Consider the following 16567-nt stretch of genomic DNA (forward strand, 5'->3'; position numbering starts at 1 on the left):
AAACCAAAACATAAAACAGAAGCAATATTGTAACAAATTCAATAAAGACTTTAAAAATGGTCCACATCCAAAAAAAATCTAGTTTTCATCAGGGATACAATATTCAAGCTAATATCTTTATTTTGGAAATATAGAAATAGCCATGTTTTATCTTTGTTTTCCAGAAGGCTACAGAATTCTCTTTTTTCTTCTCCATGAATGAAGATGTGTGACACTGGTTACTTTAAAGAAGGCAGGCAGGGGATTCATTAAACAGCAGTGGTGTGGCACCTCAGGGGAGATGTGAGCTGCTCACCAGGCCTCTTGAAGCTGATTCTCCATGCCACCTGCTGCAGCTTCACCCCCAAAGCTACTCCCCCGTTGACCCTGAGTAAATCAGGAGCACCCAGAGCCAGGAGGGGGTGAGCATGGGTGATCCGACAGGGAATGGGTCGGGGGGAGGGGCACAGACACCTGTACCACCTGTGCCCAGGTGGTAGCTCATGCCACGAGGACAGGGACTGCAGAGGTCTCCGTGGCATCAGACCTGGACTCCTGACCAAGGGCCAGATGTGATGATGGCTATCCTGACAGACCCTGCATGGACAGAAGACACCAAGGCCTAGGGTGCCCCCTCTCTGGGCTGAGCCAACCAGGGCAGATGCAACAGCACGGAGCTGCTGCAACTTCTCCTTTGGGGATCACAGCCCTCAAGGCGGCCTCACCCGAGAGTTCACATGGCCGGGTGTTGCTTAAGTTCCAGGAGTAGGATATCTTGACTGAAATAGGTTAAGACCGCTGTCTCTTTCCGAGCAGCCTCCTCTCCCTTCACACTCTTCCTGGGCCCGCTGTAGTGACCACGGGCATTTCTGGGACCCCACTAAGAGGAGCTTGAGTTGGGATGCACTTAGTTGGTGTATATGGGATATTTTTATGCTGTTCACAGTCTTGCTGGCCTGTCCTGGGGCAGGTACATCTTCTACAGCTGCCAACTACCTACCCGCACAGCGCCCGGAACTGGAAGTATGCGGAGCAAAGGAGAAACAAGGTTTGTCGTATGAACCAAAAGGGAGTCTGTGCAAAATTGTTAGCAGAGGACTCGGCTGTCCTGACTCCTGGATAGAATGTGTGGATTTAATTACAGAAAAGTCAGCCAAAGTTGGAGTCGACTCGGGACTGGCCTGTATGGAGCGCCCTCATGCCTGCCATGCATGTCAATTACCCCAAACAGGAAGAGATCTCTGCCTACATCTTGGGCAGGAAGGTGCCTCTACTTACCGTCAGGCGGGAGGAAGGAAACTTCCCTCCACCCCCCAACACCCCAACAGCCCAGCCAATCAGAGACTGCAGCAGTCCAGCCAACAGGAAGCCTCCATCGGACCCCCAGCTCCCCAAACTCTGGTTATCACAGCCCGTCCCAACTCCCCTTCTCCCTATAAAAGCAAGTTCTTCCTGTTCTCCCGATTTGCCTATGGTCTGCCACAGTTTTAATATTCTGAACTGTAATTCCTAAATATACTTGCTTTTGCTGGTAAGATAACTGGATATTATATTATTAAAGTGTACACATTTATCAGAATTCCTGTGTTGTGGAGCATAAACCTATAAGAATGCTACAAAGAGTGAGCACATCTATGCGAAGCGCAAGTATTACCCAAACCAAGGTCAATGCTAACAATCAGAGACAAATTTGATCACACAGGTTAGAAAAATGTCTGAATTGTCGTCCTGCTCTTTCCATAAAACAATTCTGCAAAGTCATGATGTGGCATTCAATGAGAATACAGCCAAAAATGTAAGCAAAAGCATTAGAGGTGCATTCATTAATTCATACAGACGTTATTTTTCTGAATTTTGTGATGTGTGGCATTTGTCAGTTTTTTAAAATTTATAATCTACTGACTTATTTTCTTATTATACAAGATTATCATAAAATAACTATAAAATACTACAAAGTTATTGTAAAATAACTTATTTGTTATATTATGTATACATTATATTACATACTGTAAAGTTATGTATATATTATATTGTTCAGAATATACATGTTATACAAAAACATTCTCTTTTGTAACTCATTTTGTTTTTTATAATTTTATATATTTCCTTGGAGTCCTCCCACAAAATATATTTGCTTCAGGCCCCACCTAACCTGCACCCTGGCCCCCATCATCTTTGCATCACGTGGGCAGAACTCCAGAGAAATAGAAGAACTTCCATTTGCGTGCAAGGTGACCAAAAAAGGCATGAAACAGAAACTAACCTCAGCTACAGGAAAATCGATGAGGCTACCTTTCCCTTGCATCCAGTTTGCGCGCCCACCTTGCCCGCGAGGGGCCAGGCCAGGACGGGGCTGGTCGATCCCCATCCCCAAAGGTGGGACCAGGAAGCCAGGTGTGGACCCCAGTCTCCCTCCCCCTCTGCTCCTCCCCCGAGTCCCCCCTTCTCCTCTTCTCGCCCCGGCGCTCAGCACCAGCTGCTTGCATTTCCCCTTCCCTTCCCAGTACTGCTCTTCACGTCCTGCGCCGCCTCCCCAAGCCGGGTTCCCCTTCCTCCCACCTCCTCATCCTCTCGCCTCCCCGCCCACGGCCCCTGTACCTCTCATTGCCCCACATGCCCCTCATCACCCCCCAGCGCTCCCAAGCGCCCCTCCAGCTGCCCCTGGCCCCCCCACCCCACACACACAACGCCCCCCAGCGGCCACGCGCCCCGGTCGCGAGTTCTCCCGCCCCACGTCACGCACCTCCGGCGTTTCCACAGATGAGCCGGGCACGGATTGGCCCCGGGCCGCGGGAAGTGCCCGCCCTCCGAGCCGCCGACCAATGGGAGGAGGGGGCGGGCCCGAGGCGGGCGCCGGAAGCGGCCGAGCGACTAGGGGACGTCGCGTCGCCGGGTCTCCAGCAGCTGCCGCGGAGCCGCCGGACGGACCGCCAGCCCCGTTTGCCCCGCCATGGCTGAGAGTGACTGGGACACGGTGACGGTGCTGCGCAAAAAGGGCCCCACGGCCGCCCAGGCCAAGTCCAAGCAGGTGCGGGCGCAGCGCGGGCCTCGGGGCCCAGGAGCGGCCGGGCGGGCGGGGCGGACGCGGGGCTGGGGGCAGGGAGTGGGGACTGGAGCGGGGACCGGGTGGGAACGGAGCGGGGAGAAGGGGCGGCGACGGGGCGGGGGCCAGGGGCAGGAGTGGGGGAAAGGGGTGGGGTGGGGGTGGAAGGGTCCGGATGGTCTTAGGGCAGTGACACAGGCCTACGGGCGAGGCGCTGGACCTCTTGGTGGGGACAGGTACATAGGGACTGGAGGGGAGCGGGGCGAGGTTAGCGGGGTGGACCTCGGGGCGGAGATGGGGGATGGAGCGCAGATAGGTGGTGCATTAGAGGTGCATTCATTAATTCATGCAGACGTTATTTTGGGTCCAGGAAAGGGATGGGACAGGGGCACGGTTGCCTAGCACCCCCGCCCCAGGGTCTTCTTCCCGCTTCTGCAGGCTGCCGGGTGCCTGGCCAGTCCGCTGCCGCCTGTGGAGCCCACTGAAGCACATTGCCGGTCATAGGGGATCCCTGGCCCCAGGCTGAGGTGGCCTAGGACCCAGCGTGCAGGTGGACCCTGCGTCCCCAGCTTGCAAGGGTAGCCGGCATGCCCTGAGGGGTACTTGGGGCAGAAGGTTCCCTGGCTGGTCCATCCGGGGTTCATCTGTGAGTCGATGTGAGGGAAGAGGGGAAGGGCAGTTCAGCCCCCACCCCTGCTTGTTTCTACTCTCAGGCCTCCTTGGGCCAGCCTTAGACACGCAGTGCCAGGTCTGGGCCAGGACTAGCTTTGGCCCTGGTGACCAGCATTCATTGACCTGCCCAGGACTTCTCAGTTAGTCAAAACTAAACTCACTCTTTTTTTTTTTTTTTTCCAAAGGAAACTTAATAGCCACAAGCTAGGAATCATGTGAACAGGTCTAGAAAGCATCTGTGCACGTGTCACACTGAGAAGGTCGCACAGGCATGTTTCTGAGGTGTCAGAAGCTTCAAGAAATACATTACATTAATATTCGGTGACTGTAGATAAAGGGGTGTCGCTGTCTTTGCTGGTGTTTGGGACGGGGGCTGCAGGCTTTGTGCGACGTACTGTCTTTTATTAGGAGCCGGATTGGCCGAGGAAGGCCAGACCAGGTCCTCACTTGACGTTCTTTCCTGCTTTTGCAGGAGAGTGTAGTAGAGAGGTAAATCTATTTCAAGTGTGGGTTTCTGAAAGAAATCCGTTAGCACATTTTTTTCAGCATTAAAGATGCGAGCTCTTTCTGTTTTCCTTAGCAGGAGTTTACTGAGAGTTGCCTGGATATTTGGTTGTAGAGGGATTTGTATAACAAGCTTTGGTTTAAACCCAGCATTTTGCTTGTCAGTCCTCGACAAAGCATCGGGTACTAGGCACGTAGCACGGCGCTTAGGGGCATGAGCTTGGAGCTCACGGGCTCAAAAAGCACCAGGCGTTAGCAGTGCGCTGACTGGCTGACAGCAGCCTAAACTGGTGTTTGCCAAATACTGCAAAGCTAATTTTGACCAAAAAACACTTGCTAATTTTCTAGGCCATCTTAGCAGCTCAGAGACGAGGAGAAGATGTGGAGACTTCCAAGAAATGTAGGTACTCATGTGTCCACTCGCAAAACCAGGGTGTGCTCTTGGGGTTCGTACCTGCAGATGCGTGAGTGCCGCCCCCTGGGCTGTCAGGGTGGCTGCTGGCAGCTGAAGCCGCTGCAGAGCTGGGAGGTGTCAGGGATCTTGTCAGAGCAGCTGTGGTTGGCATAGGTCGGGAGGGACTGTTCTCCCTCCTTAGTCCCCAGATTCTGGATTTTGTCCTCTTCGTGCTCTTGTCCCCACTTTGGGTGGCCTGGCTGAGCGCATCGCCCTGGGCACAGGGCGCCTCTCGGGCCTGGGTCCCCTTTGGCCTTGTTGCAAACCCCCGCCTCTGCTGTTGCTTCGCGCCGGTCCAGGGGCCGCCGGCCAGAACAAACAGCATTCGATCACCAAGAACACAGCCAAGCTGGACCGGGAGACCGAGGAGCTGCACCACGACCGGGTGACCCTGGAGGTGGGCAAGGTGATCCAGCAGGGCCGGCAGGGCAAAGGGCTGACGCAGAAGGACCTGGCGACGGTGAGCGCGGCGGGTACCCTCCTCCCAGGCCGTGGTCGGGCAGGCGGGAGGCGTGGGCTCCGCTCGCCTGATGACTTGAGGGCTTTGGTTCGCTCTTGCCCCGGGAACCCTGAGGCCTCTGGGGGTGCCGCACGAGTCAGCTGTGACTTCCTGAGCTCCTATCCGCTCAGGCCCTCGGCCTGCACACAGCCCCGGGGGTCGGCGCCTGAGGCGCCTCACCCGGCTGTGTTCTAGTCTCCCAGCATCTGCTTCTGGAACTGATGTGTGCAAATACACGTTCTCTTTAGAAAATCAACGAAAAGCCACAGGTCATCGCGGACTATGAGAGTGGCCGGGCCATTCCTAACAACCAGGTTCTGGGCAAGATCGAGAGAGCCATCGGTGAGTGTCCTGCCGTCCTCCAGCGGGTCTCGGCTGCCGCTGCCTGACCGGGCGCAGTACGGCCGCCCCTCCTGGGTGGGGTTGGTGAGGAGGGGCGCAGGAAGGCCCCTGGGGCCCCGGAATTCTCCGGAGCCTGAAGAAAATTCCCACGCGCGAGTAGTGTCCGGGCGCCTCCCCCTCTGGCCTCTCCCCGAGCCCGTGCTGTGGGCCTCGCTCTCCCTGCCCTGCCCCCAGCACTGGCGGCAGCGTGGGCCCCAGAGCGAGGGGGCCTAGTTCTGGGAAGGGGTGTCCTCTGTCCCCGCGAAGGGGGGCGGGCACGTGTTCTTCAGGGTCAGGCGTGAGAGCGAGTGGCGTGGCGGTCATGGTGTTCGTCGGATCCCCGCCCCTCCACACGCGCCCACGGCTCCCCACCTCCAGCGCAGCCCGGGAGCCCGCGCGCAAGGGTCGGTGCGGGTGCCGCTGCCCCCTCCGGGGCAGTGGGTAGGGATGCTGTGGAGCTGCCCTGTGCCTTGAAGATCCAGGGGGCGAGCTGCAGTGGTCATGAGCCGGTGGCTCTTTCAGGCCTCAAGCTCCGGGGGAAAGACATTGGGAAGCCGATCGAGAAGGGGCCGAGGGCAAAATGAACACAAAGCCTCGAAATCAGTGCGTCCCGGCTGATCTCATCTGGCTGGTTCCCCCTGACCACCAGCGCCAGCGTGGGTCCCCTCACGCGGCCGTGCGGAACACAGGGCAGTAGCCCTGCCCGGGAACCCCCTCTCCCCGTACCTGCTGTCAAACTAACAAAACCTTGCAGAGTGTTTGCTTCTCCTGGTCATTTTCCTCCCTGTCCCCGTCCCTCACGTGGGGTGCAGAACGCTGCCTTCCTCTCCCCCGGGGTCTGCCCTGTCACGGCTGTGGCTCCAGGGAGCTCGGAGGGGGGACCGCCTCGCACAGGGTGGGCAGCCACCGTCTGGGAGAGGAGCTGCGTGTCCAGCCCGGCTCGTAGAGAAGCTAATAAACATTTGTCGCCCTTCCTGCTGGCGGTGAATCCTTGCTGCCCAGTCCCGCCTCTCGTGCCTGCAGCTCCCCCGCCCTCTGGCCCCCAGTGTGGCGAAGGGCTGTCTGCATGAAGCACTGTGAGGGGGGTCTGAGGGCCAGGAGGGTCGCTCTGCAGGCTGTTCCTTGTCACCTCTGCTGGGACAGTTAGTGGGTGTCCATCAGCTTCTTGGCACAAGACCCTGGCCCTCCCCTGGCACTGAGTCCCTGGTCACATCATTCCGTGCAGAGCCCAGTGGGCCGGGGTGGCAAGGTGGAGCCACCTGGGCTGGAGTCCAGGGAGCACCTGGCCATGCAGGTGTGGCCGTCACCCCCTCCCCCAGGACAGCCATGCCCGGGGGCCTTCCAGACCTGGCGGGTGGTGTCTGAATCTCCCTCGTGGAAGACCAGAGCCTGGGACTGTCCCTAGGTCAGAAAGACTCAGCTCCATTTTATTAGATGAGGGTGGCATGTGGGCGGGGACCTTGACCATGGGAGGGTGGACACGGTGACCTTTATTTGGGACAGGGGACACATCAGGGCATTCCACCTACAAGTCCAGCTCCATGCCACCTTGGACCCAGTTAAGTGTCTGCTCCTAAGTCTGTCACCAGCACCTCTGGGGGTTTCTCTCTGTCTTAAATCAGATGCAGAATCGCGCGGTGAGGTGGGGCCCCTGATGGGCCCGGGTCGGAGTCCCACTAGGCTGGCCGGAGGCTCGCTCGGCCTGGGGCAGGGGCTTCTCAGGTCCCGCTGCGCCTCCCTCCCGGTGCCTCTAGCCCCTGGCGCCGTCTCCAGGGCCTGCCTGTTGCCGGTCTCCTGAGCCACTGAGGCACGTGGGAGGGGCCCCCAAGCACATCCTCTTGGGCAGGTCGGGTTGGGTCTGGGGAGCCTGGGAGCCCCCGCTTCCTGCTGACCTCAACCTTAGCTGGCCAGCGGGTGGTCCCTTGTGGGCCGGGGCACATTGCTGGGGTATGTAGGTGCGGCCCCTGTGAGGGTGAGGGATGCAGGGACTCGACGTGTCCTGGCGGGGTGGGGAAGGTGTTGGTCCCTGGGCCAGGTTGCTGGGCAAGGCGGGGAGCTCAGGTGAGGAGCCGGGGTCTTCTCTGCATCATCTACTGGTCGTTGGTGACCGATGCTGGCAGGGTGACATGGCCCTAGGAGGAAGGAGGAGCTCTGTGGCCACTGGGCGGCGGCGGCCCCGCGTGTGGGAGGGTCTTGTTCACCGTCCAGCCGAGTGCAGGGCTCAGGGGCTTCTGCCTGCCGCCCCCGCCAGGGCTCCTACCGCGTTGAAGAGAATGTTGTCAAAGCTGGGGGCCACGGCGTCCGTCTCGTGCCAGGAGGGGCAGCCCCCCTTGTTCTGCAACCAGCGCCGTCCCGCAAGTCCAAGCAGCACCAGCAGCACGAGGAGGAGGAGGGTACCGCCAACCACAGCTGGCACCGACGTGGCCACTGCTGTGTCTCCTGTGGGCGCAGGGCACGTGACCCGGGATCCGAGCCCTCCCTGTCAGCCCCACGCCTGGGCACGGCCGTCCCCACAGCCCTGAGGACTTCTGGGTCCCCTGCTAAAGGAGGGGCGCCGGTCGTGCCCACACAAGGCTCCCAGCTGAGGCCGGGCCTTGGCGGGCAGGCGGCTGCTGGCTACAGAGCTGGGGGAGTCGTGGCCCCAGGCTAGGGCTCCACCCCGCCTTGGTCCCGAAGCAGCAGCAACCGCAAGTGCTCCAGCAAGAGGCTGGCTGTGGTCTCTGGCCTGACTGGAAGCGGCTGCACGGAGTGCAGAGGCCGGGGTGGGGCACCCCAGTCCCGAGGGAACAGGGACCAGGGGCGGCCCAGCCCGGGGTGGGGCACAGCGGGTGAGGGACGGGATGGTGCAGGGCCCAGCCCGGTGGCTCTCCTGGTCTCTTGGGCCAGGAGCAGGCCGCTGGCAGCCACGTGGGCCGTGAACCACCGAAGCTGGTGGAGGCCCAGACCCGGGGCAGGGCTTACCCTGGCTGGGTATAGGCAGCTGGCAACGTTGCCCGGCCAGATACTCAACATCATCCAGGGCAATGGGCCCCAGGGCCGGCTGGCCGCCCAGAGTGGCTTCAAACACGATCTGACCGGGAGGGAGAAGAGGCTGGGTGGACCTGAGGAGGAGGATGGCCCTTCCTGCGCTCCTGAGCCCCCTGAGGTCTCCCGGCTCTGGGCGGCCCGGCCTCACCTGGAACTCCTCGGCGCTGGCCACGCCCACCCGGCCTTCCAGCCACTGGTGCCGCAGGCGCCCGCCCGCGCCCCACACGGCCAGCTGACCCCGGGCGCTGCTCAGGAGTACCCTCAGCTCGCCCTTGTCTGAGAGCAGGGGGGACAAGGGGTGTCAGGCCCCCGACCCGGCGGGGGGCGGGGCTGCCCCCTGCCCGGTTCCCACACCACCCGTGCTGCCGGCCCGACTCACAGAAATGCTCGGGAAAGCCCATGTGGTACCAGAAGCGGAGGCAGGAGGCCTCGGTGGCGGGCAGTGGCTGGCTGCGCAGCCAGGCCGCTCGGCCCCCCAGGCCCAGCACGCCCGTTTCGAAGAGAGCGAAGTGGCCTGGCAACGAGAGGGCGCGGTGCCCCGTGGACCGTAGGGAGCCGGCCCCCCCCCCCCGACCTTTGGCTTCTGACCCTGGCGGGAGCCTGGCTGGACTGGGCCGGTTGGCCCGGGCTGGGGTGAGTGAGGTGTGTGCCCGGGGATGTGTATGGCGCTGGGGTCCCTCCCCGACTCAGACCCACCTGCCTCTGTGCCCAGGGTGTGGTCCACAGGCGGCTGGGGGTAGCGGGAGGGCGTGGCTCCGCTGCTCCAGTCCCAGCTGTACCTGCCCAGGCCAGGCCAGGGCAGGTGGTTCCAGCCACACAGACCAGCCTCAAAGTCACAGGAAGCTGCAAGGGACTTGGGCAATAAGCGGTGCTGCCCCCATCCCCGGGGACCACCGCTGCAGGGGGGTAGAGGTCAGGCCAGGCGTCCTGGGGGAGGCACGGAGCCGGTACCACCAGGAGTCAAGCCGGTCCCAGGGCCGGGCCACGGGCTCCCACCTGGCCGAGGGCAGGGCCCGTCCTGGAGGAGCAGGTCATCCAGCGCGACGTAGGAGTGCTCCACGCCGGCGGCCACGGCCTCAAACACCACCTGGGTGGGCACAGGGTGGGGGGGCTCGTGTCTGGTCGGCACTGGACGGCCCTTGGGGGTGAGGAAGGCCTTCCACCCCTCTCACCCTCCAGGCCTGCTCGGCCTGCACGTCCACGCTGCCCAGGCGCCAGGCAAACCCTCCACGGGAGCTGATGCTGAGCACCTGCCTCCTCTCAGCCTCCTGCACGTGGATCCTCAGGGTGCCTGCCGCCCGAGCAGCCAGCCCGGTCAGCAGCTGCGGGGCGGCTCCCAAATGGCCTCCACGCAGGGGCCTGAGGTGACCCACGGGCCCTGCTCCCGGCAGCCCCTCACCTGGGTTGCGGAGGCTCAGGTGGTACCAGAAGGTCAGGCAGGCAGCCTGGGCCAGGGGCCTGTGCTCCTCTGAAATCAGGGAAGCCACGTGGCCACGGGGCAGGGCCTGCGGGCTCATGTCCACCACCATGTAGTGCCCTGGGGGGTGCCAGCGTCAGCCTGCTGGCCCCTCCTCGCCCCGCCCCTGCCCCCCAGCTCCCCACCCCCACCCCATGCCTCCGCCCCACCCCCTGCCGGCACCCTGAGCCGTCTCTGTGGTGTGGTCTGCAGGGGGGCCCCAGGCCGCCTGGCCCGTGGCGTTGGCCTGGCGTGTCCAGAGGCCCCGGCCCCCCGTGGAGAAACCGCAGGCCGAGTCCTCGAAGGAACAGCGCTTGGGGGCCCAGCAGGGCCCAGGCCGCACAGCCACGTCGTCCAGTGCCATGGTGCCGTGGTACCCGTCCCGGAGGCCCTCGAACAGCAGCTGGGGGGCAGCGGGGGGTCAGCTGGCTGGGGCCTTGCCCTGCCCACCGCTGCCGGGCACCGGGCCTCACTTGGTACTCGGCGCTGGAGTCCTGCGGGTGGTGGAGGGTGGCCCGGGCCTCATGCCAGCGGTTGCCGTGGGTGCCAGACCGCGACCACAGATGTCTTTCTCTCTCCCCTTCTCGCCTCATCGCCAGGCGCAGAGTCCCTAGGGGGAGGCGGGGTTTGGAGGGGACGAGACCCCAGCTCCTGCCTCTCACCCCCTCTAGAGCCCCGAGGGGCCAGAGACAGAACTCGGGCCCCCCGTGGGCCTCCACTGCGGCCCCGCCCAGCACGGGGTCTCACCGGTCTGGGGCCCGTAGAGGTGGTACCAGAAGGAGAGGCACTCCTGAGCGGCCGCGGGTGTCTGGGGCCAGGTGAGCAGGTGGGCACTGGGGCCTTGGGCTGGGGGTTCCGTGGGGTCTAGGAGCATGAAGTGGCCTGCAGGCGGGCCGTGGGGCTGAGCCGCAGAGATGCCAGGCTGGGGACATTCAGCCCAGCGCTCCCCTCTGCCCCCTGGGAGTCCGGTCTGGGAGCCCCCCGGGGTGGGTACGGGAGGCCGCTCCGAGTCTGAGAGCTGCCCCCAGGTCAGGGTGCCCCGCCTCACCTTGGCCCGTGGTGTGGTCGTACCCAGGGCCACGGCTGTAGACTCGGTGCCAGTGGGCATCTGTGAGGTGGCCGGTGTGCCAGCCGCAGGTGCCCCGCTCAAAGTTACAGGAGATCTCTGGGGGTGAGGCACTGGGGGGTCAGCAGCCCCCGCACCCCTCTTGAGCCCCGAGAGGGTGGGAGAAACTTGCTCCTGGACTGGGGACTCCCAGGGATCCCTTGAGGAGGCCCCTGGGTGAGGACTGGGCCACGGTGGTCACCTTTCTCGGTGACCGCCGCGGGGCTGCAGTCCTTCAGGGTCACGCCGTCCACCGCGGCGCCCTGCTGGCCAGGGCCGTCCAGGTCCAGTAGCCCAACGAACTCCAGCTTCACGGGGGCATGGGGGACGGGCCCGTAAGTCAGGGCTGGCTCCGCGTGCCCCACCCCCTCCCCCCCGCCCCAGGCTGCCCTCCTCACCTGGAAGGGCCGGTGGCGAGCCCCGAGAAGGATCGTGTCCACCTTCCAGCCCCCGGAGCTGCTGCCTGCGGCCTGCCACACCAGCTCACGGCTGCTGCCCTCCACCACGACCAGCTCCAGGAAGCCTGATAAGGGGTCACTGTGGGCTGGCCCGCCCCGCCCCACCCCCGCCCCAGGGCTGGGCAGAGGGCCTGGAGGGACAGCGGTACCTTGGGGGTGACTCTGAAAATAGTAAGCCATGTGGAGTTCACAGCGGGGGCCAGAGGGGCCCAGGGTAGGTGTGAGGACGCGGGCCTGCTCTGCCAACTGCCCCCAGGCCCTCTGCACGGACAGGAAGTGCCCTGGGGAAGAACAGGCCCCTCAGAGCTGATTCCTGAGCATCGGGGACACCCCCCAATTCAGAGACCCTCGCTGGTGAGAAGAGGCAGAGGGGGACCCTTGTGCGGGTGCAGTTGGAAGGCAGGCTGCAGGCTGCCCTGGGCGGGGCGCTCGGGCCTCACCAGCGGCCCCGCTGGCGTCCGTGCCAGGGCTCCCGCTGTCCTGGGCCGGGAGACGCACCCACTGCAGCCGCCCCACGCTGGCGTCTTCCCAGCCCCCGGCCGAGGGGGACTCGAAGTCCGTGGTGCCTGCAATGGCAGCCGGTGTGAACGGCCCCGCCCACCACTGCGAACGGGGCGGGTCTGGGGGAAGGGACGTGAGGGCTCCCCCAACCCAGCTCCGCCGCTTACCGCATTCCTGCTCGTCCTCGCCCCCAGGGCACTGCTGCTGGAAGTCACACAGCTGCTCTGGGGGGACACACAGGTCCCCACAAAAGAGGTGTCCGGGCTCGCAGAGATTCCAGGGCTGCAGGCTGGACAGCTGGGACCGGGGACCTGGAGCCCAGAGCCCAGGAGGTGGGCCGGCCACCTCTGTGGGCAGAGCAGGGATCAGGCAGGCGGGCGGGGGCTGTGCTTCTCCTCACGGGGGGCGGGGGGCCAGGGGGGCGCCCAGCAGGCTCACCTGGGACTGGTTTGCAGTGGTCAGACAGGATGAGGTCATCCAGGCCCACGACGCCCCCTGGGCCCGTCTGCCCGGCCAGGAGGATCTGAGGGCGGAGGCGGCTCTGTCATCCCTGGGTCTGCTCCCTCGAGCCCTCTCCCCACGAGAGCCCTCTCCCCACGACCCACACCTCGTACTTGTCTATCGCTGGACGCCCCCTCCCATCACCACCCCAGCCCTGCAAGAGGGGCCTCGGCAGGCAGCCCCTCCTTCCCTCTGGCTTGCCTTCCTGCTGAGACAGTGGAGGGGCCCAGACTGGACTCCCTGAGGGGCCCCTGGACCTCCCCACGTCCCTGCATGATGCTGCCCTCGCCAGCCTCACCCGAAAGGGGTGCTCGCTCTGGATGTCAACACGGTCTCGGACCCAGGCGGTCCCCAGTTCCCCGCGGCGCCTGCGCAGCAGGACAGCGGCCTGGGGGGCGCCAGGGCTCCGCGTCTGCAGGAACACCTGGAGGCAGCCGGCCTCGGACCCGTGCAGGTAGTGGTAGAAGGTGAGCTGGAAGGGGAGCGAGCTTGTCAGGGGAGGCTCTCCGGGGCCCAGGTGATCAGAGTGGCCACCCTGTGTCCTCCACCCGCCTCACCGAGCACTTCTGGGGGGCCGAGGCCTGGAACTCGGGGCTGGAGAGGATGGCTGGGGCGCTGGGCTCAGCCACGGACATGAGGAAGGAGCCTGGGGAGACAGCAGGTGTGAGCCGGGGTGGCTGGGGTGCTTTGGCTGAGCGTGGCCCGGGTGGCAGCCGGGGTCCCGGGGGGGCCTCACCCTGCGCGCTGTTCCGGCTGTGGTCACGGTGCGGCCAGGCGGGGTGCTGCGGGCCGCCCACACTGTGGTTCCGGGCCCAGCCCTCTGAGTGGTTCCACAGGCCCAGGCCCCTCTCAAAATCGGTGGCCGTGTGGTGGTCTAGGGCGGGAAGCGGGGCTCCAGCTACCACGCGGGGCCTCCTCCCTGGGCCCCCCGCTTCTCCGGGCCTGCGCTGATGGCCCCAGGTCCAGGTGGACACGAGCTGCCTCACCCCCAGAAGGACCGTGCCAAGGGACAACCCCCGCCTGTGGCCCCGCCAGCCCTGGCTCACTGCAGGTGGGCGTGTCCTCATCTGAACCGTCTCCGCAGTTGTCCTCCCCGTCGCACAGCTGGTGGGGCTCCACGCAGGCCTTGTTCTGGCAATGGTGATGCCCCAGGGGGCAGTGCGCCTGCGGGGCTAGGGTGGGGGAGGGGTAACCCATCACCCCACCCCAAGGCTCCGGGGCAGGGCAGCCTGGGGAGAGGCTCAAGACCGGAGTGAGGGGACCACGGGCTCCTGCTAACCCCTCCCCAACCCAGGTGTGCGTTCACGGCCTGGGGACCTTACTGGGCAGCCCACAGCTCCAGAAGGCCACGTCATCCAAGGCCACAGCACCCCTGTGGGTGGCGTTTCGGGTGGCAGAGAAGGTCACCTGAAGAGAGCGAGGTCCCTGGGATCTCAGGCAGAGCTCAGACCCTCCTCGCTGCCCCCACCATCAGGACTGTCCCCGTCTCACCCTGAAGTCACCCTGGATGCGGCCGGTGGACACCACCAGCTCCTGCCAGCCTGGGACCCAGGGCCCCGAGCTCCGCCACAGGGTCAGTGTCTCCACACGGTGGGTCAGCTCCAGCCGCAGCTCAGCCACACCTGCAGTGGGGCGTCCCAGGCATCTCAGGCCCCGGGACCCCCCCCCCGCCAAGCCTGGTGGCTGCTGCACCCTGCCCCAGGACCCCTGCCCATCCTGTTCTGGGGGCACCCTCCCGTCTCTGCGGCAGCTCTCCTTCCTTTCCCGGTCCCTCCCTTCGGGACCCGCACGCAGGGCGCACGGTCCTGGGCCCGCACCTCCAAAGGCCACGTGGTACCAGAGGCTCAGCTCACAGGAGGGGGCTGCCTCACGCAGGGTTGGGGAGCGCAGGGCTGCGGTGGCCGCCTCTCTCCCACGGTGTGTGCCAGCAGCCGCATACCAGCCTGCCCGGGTCAAGAGGTCAGGACACCGGGCGGGAAGCACAGAGGGGAGGGTTGGTGTGGAGACCCGCCCAGGCCTCACCGAGGTCAGTGCCCAGAGTGTGGTCCGAGTGCGGCCCTGGACCCTCCGGCGCGGCCCCTGCCCGGTCTCGGAGCCAGCTGTAGCCCGAGGTGCTGATGTCCCGCCAGCCACAGGAGTCCTGCTCGAAGTCGCAGGCGAAGGGGGCACCCAGGGTGGGTGAGGCCCCGTGGTAACCTGGAGGGCAGGTGGTCAGGTGGGGTGCCTGCAAGCGCCGGCCCTGCCCGCTCCCTGCCCGGCTCCGGCTCACCGCACTGGGCCTCGTCAGGGCAGCCCCTGCAGTCACACACGAAGTTGCACACGGCCTCGCGGGGGGGTCTGCAGCGGCTGGGGACCCGGGCCCAGCCTGGGGACCTTACTGCCAGCAGAGAGACAGCCAGGTGGCCTGGGATAGGGAGACCCCACATCCCAGTTTGCCTGGGACTGTTCCACGGCCCAGAAACTGCTCAGACTTGGGCATCCCAGGACATAGGTCGCCCTGCTTTGGGGTCCAGGCCAGGAAGTCATGCAGGGAGGGGGCTGGGTCTGTGTCTGGGGGCCTGGAACCCAGAGAACTGCCACCTGGGGGGTCCCTGTCAGGACCAAACAGAGAAGGACTGAACCTGGAGACGCTGGCTGCGTGTTAGGATGGGGGGTGCGTGGGCGAGCGAGGGACCAAGGACCCCTGATGTGGGACACTCCCTGGGGAAGAGAACAGGAGCCCAGCAAGAAACCGGAGGGGCTGCCAGCAGGGAGCCCCCTCAAGGGGATGCATCAACGGGTGGCCCAGGCCCCCCAAAGCTCTGTCCAGGTCAAGAGTGGCTGACTACAGTCATCTCTCAGGGCCCTCTCACCTTGGAGCCCAGGTGGAGCTAGAGGCCAGGGAGAGTAGCAGCCTTCCCCAGCGGGGCTGTCCCCAGGAGCCCAAGGGCTCGCCTGCGTCCCCCACTGCAGGCCATCCAGGGCCTGCACCCCTCCTTCTCTGTAGGCCCAGCACCCGAGCCCCCAGACATTCCTGCTTCGGGAGCCAGGCCCGATGACTCACCCAGGAGCAGGACCAAGGCGGGCAGGAGGTGGCCGGGCAGAGACATGGTCAGGCCAGAGGGAGGGAGACCAAGGGGCAGTGTGTACACTGGCCAGCCTGGTGGGGACTTTGCCTGGTTATCAGCCCGAGGCCCCACAGGCTGACTGTGCTCTAATTGGAGAGCGGGGCTCAGCCCCATCTGTACCTGCGGCCCCTCGCCTGGCCCCGCCCTGTGCTGACAAGGACGGGCACCCGGCTGTAAAAGCATCCAGGAGAGGGGCCCCTGGCCTAGGTGGGCTCCCACCTGCCTGGTTCCTTCAGGCCAAAGGTCAGGCTCCGACCATCATGCCCACTGCTGCCCAGCCCTGCCGGGTGGAGGCCCCACTGGAGACAGCACCGAGTGACACCGGCCTCGGCCGCTTCTCCTGGGGTCTCTGTTCCCACACCTGCTGGGAATTCAACTCAGCCTGGACCAGGTTGCCAGTAGGAAACCAGCTTGTGCGAACCCCACACCCAGCCCCCGAGTCCCCTGCACGGGGAGGGGGCAGCCCTAGCAACCCGGGATGTTGGCCGCCTCCGGCTGGGTTCCTCTTGGCTTTGCTCACGTACAAGCCAGGACCAGGCTACTCGTCCACAAGTGTCCTGAACGCTGTGGGCTGCACGCTGCCAGGCACAGGGCCCAGAGGAGCCTAGAGACGCTGGGGCTTGTGGCACCGACCCCCGTAGAGGGTTTGGAGCCAGGCTCCACCCCCAGTCTGCTACCGTGCGGCCTGGGGAGCTTGTCTCACCTGAGCCTCAGTTTCCTCATCTTTATTTTAAAATTTACTTATTGGCAGCGTCAGGTCTTAGTTGCAGCACGTGGTATCTTTTGTTTTGGTGCGCGGGCTCAGTAGTTGCGGTGCGTGGGCTTAGCTGCCCTGCGGCACGTGGGATCTTAGTTCCCCGACCAGGGGTCGAACGCGCCT

The 16567-nt window shown here is 64.2% G+C and overlaps 2 protein-coding genes across 2 annotated transcripts; one reads left to right on the forward strand and one right to left on the reverse strand.

Annotated features, from left to right (window-relative positions):
* The first annotated feature begins 2815 nt into the window (after window positions 1-2815).
* EDF1 (endothelial differentiation related factor 1) lies at window positions 2816-6290 on the forward strand. Its single transcript, XM_060101062.1, has 5 exons — window positions 2816-3007; window positions 4547-4598; window positions 4952-5112; window positions 5400-5493; window positions 6055-6290. The coding sequence occupies exons 1-5, from the start codon at window positions 2930-2932 to the stop codon at window positions 6114-6116; spliced, it is 447 nt and encodes a 148-aa protein (XP_059957045.1). The 5' UTR covers window positions 2816-2929; the 3' UTR covers window positions 6117-6290.
* A 1125-nt stretch (window positions 6291-7415) lies between these two features.
* MAMDC4 (MAM domain containing 4) lies at window positions 7416-15669 on the reverse strand. Its single transcript, XM_060101888.1, has 27 exons — window positions 15624-15669; window positions 14850-14957; window positions 14603-14776; window positions 14398-14523; window positions 14072-14202; window positions 13903-13987; window positions 13627-13752; window positions 13317-13454; window positions 13138-13226; window positions 12879-13052; window positions 12518-12602; window positions 12247-12426; window positions 12019-12144; window positions 11728-11859; window positions 11064-11180; window positions 10763-10897; window positions 10489-10625; window positions 10199-10418; window positions 9959-10096; window positions 9732-9850; window positions 9556-9646; window positions 9256-9402; window positions 8939-9073; window positions 8708-8835; window positions 8494-8602; window positions 7793-7971; window positions 7416-7664 (listed from the first exon to the last, which is right to left on the reverse strand). Exons 1-27 carry the CDS (start codon window positions 15667-15669, stop codon window positions 7623-7625), a joined length of 3417 nt encoding a protein of 1138 aa, XP_059957871.1. The 3' UTR covers window positions 7416-7622.
* Window positions 15670-16567: the final 898 nt, after the last annotated feature.

The sequence above is a fragment of the Mesoplodon densirostris genome, chromosome 6 (genome assembly GCF_025265405.1).
Source record: "Mesoplodon densirostris isolate mMesDen1 chromosome 6, mMesDen1 primary haplotype, whole genome shotgun sequence".
Taxonomy (NCBI): domain Eukaryota; kingdom Metazoa; phylum Chordata; class Mammalia; order Artiodactyla; family Ziphiidae; genus Mesoplodon; species Mesoplodon densirostris.